This window comes from Lycium ferocissimum, chromosome 6, assembly GCF_029784015.1.
Source record: "Lycium ferocissimum isolate CSIRO_LF1 chromosome 6, AGI_CSIRO_Lferr_CH_V1, whole genome shotgun sequence".
NCBI lineage: Eukaryota > Viridiplantae > Streptophyta > Magnoliopsida > Solanales > Solanaceae > Lycium > Lycium ferocissimum.
This window is the reverse complement of record NC_081347.1, coordinates 36,085,975-36,087,978: the sequence shown is the minus strand read 5'-3', so window position 1 is coordinate 36,087,978 and position 2,004 is coordinate 36,085,975. Positions and strand designations below refer to the sequence as shown.

General features: G+C 46.1%; 1 protein-coding gene across 1 annotated transcript; it reads left to right on the top strand.

The window, feature by feature from the left end:
• The first annotated feature begins 322 nt into the window (after window positions 1-322).
• Window positions 323-1,126, top strand: LOC132061291 (uncharacterized). The gene has a single exon (XM_059454133.1). It carries the CDS (start codon window positions 323-325, stop codon window positions 1,124-1,126), a length of 804 nt encoding a protein of 267 aa, XP_059310116.1.
• The last annotated feature ends 878 nt before the right edge of the window (window positions 1,127-2,004 follow it).

Genomic DNA, 2,004 nt, shown 5'->3' with positions numbered 1-2,004 from the left:
CAACTCAAGGGTCGATCAGATTCCGGGGGCTCCACCAGTGTTGAAGGGACCGGATTTGAAAAAATTTGTTCAAATGCCATTTTCGCCGAGTGCGGCACCGATGAAAATCCCTAAGAGATTTCGCATGCCCGATATCCCGAAGTATAATGGGACGACGGACCCAAATAAACATGTGACTGCATATACATGTGCTATTAAGGGCAATGATCTCGCCGATGACGAAAGGGAATCAGTGCTACTTAAGAAATTTGGGGAAACCCTGTCAAAGGGGGCGATGATTTGGTATCATAACTTGCCGAAACATTCAATTGATTAATTTGTCATGCTCGCTGATGCTTTCGTCAAGGCCCATGCTGGGGGCATCAAGGTCGAAACACGAAAATCGCACTTGTTCAACATCAAGCAACTAGATGACGAGACCCTCCACGAGTTTATGGCTCGATTTCAAATGGAGCGCATGGACTTACCCCCAGTCACTGACGATTGGGCCGTTCAGGATTTCACCCAAGGGCTCAATTCAAGGAGCTCGATCACATCTATGGAGCTAAAGCAAAATCTAATAGAATACCCGGCGATCGCCTGGGCTGATGTACGCAACAGGTATCAGTCGAAGATCAGGGTCGAAGATGATAAGCTTCTGAGGGCTGCTTCGGTATCATGGCATTCTGGTAAAGGGAGTGATCGATTGAGGAGAGTGGTAGATCAGGATTCCAGATCGTCATATGATAGGTACCAGCCTTACCCACTCGATCGAAGGGGAAACGGGCGCAACAGCGAATCAGGCAAGAATGATAGGAGGAATGATCGAAGGAATGATCGAGGTCAAAGTAGCTGTGGATTGATAAACAGAAATGCTATCGATAGAGCCCCGGGAAACAGAGAAACTCCAAGGTTATCCGAGTATAATTTTTGCGTCGCTGTAGTAACCATAGCGGTTACTGTTATCCGAAACAAAGAAATAAGACATCCAAGCCCAATCCAATCTGATCTCAAGAAGCGGGATAAAAGTCTTATTTGTAAGTATCATCATACTCACGGCCATCGAATCGAGGATTGTCGGCAGCTGAGAGAGGAGGTCGCTCGTCTGTTCAATTTGGGACGTCTTCGAAAATTCCTAAGTGAATGAGCAAAAACCCATTTCAAGAAGTTGGACTCCAATAAGCAGGATAGGCTGAAAGAGCCTCAGCAGGTGATACACATGACCATGGGAGGAACTGACGTTCCCATTGGGCTGGTTGTAAAACGCACCAAAATTTTTTATAACAAGGGAAAAGCGTATCCGGAATGATGACCCCGATAGTCCCATCACGTTCAATGACGAGGATATGGAAGGCATCGTACAGCCGCATAACGACGCACTGGTAATATCTATCCTTGTCAATAAATATAGAATTAAACGTGTGTTAGTTGATCCAGGTAGCTCGGCCAATATCATCCGATGGAAAGTCATCGAATAGCTGGGACTACTAGATTAGATCGTGCCGGTAATACGGGTCCTCAACGGATTCAACATGGCATGCGAGACGACGAAGGGTGAGATCACTTTACCGATCAATATGGCAGGAACTACGCAAAGAGACAAAATTTTATGTGATAGAGGGAGACATGGGATACAATGCATTGCTAGGCAGACCGTGGATTCACCTCGTAAGAGCGGTCCCCTCAACTATGCATCAAGTATTGAAATTACCGAGCCCAAAAGGTATCAAAACCGTCCGTGGTGAACAACAGGCCGTAAAAGAAATGTTCGCGGTTGAAGAATCTGTTAAGACTATAAAGGCGCCATATCGGAACGAAGGGAAGAATGCCAAATAGCAATCACGTATCCCGATCCCAAATCTTCGAAAGATCGAACGGAGACACACTAGACGAAGAGTTAAAATTCGAGTACCAAGAACTTTGTGGTGCCCGACGATTACGATGCCACTAAGTCCACGATCGAAGAACTCGAACAAGTCATGCGTGTTCGTCTATCTACCGAGAGAAGAAGGTATAGTCAAGGCG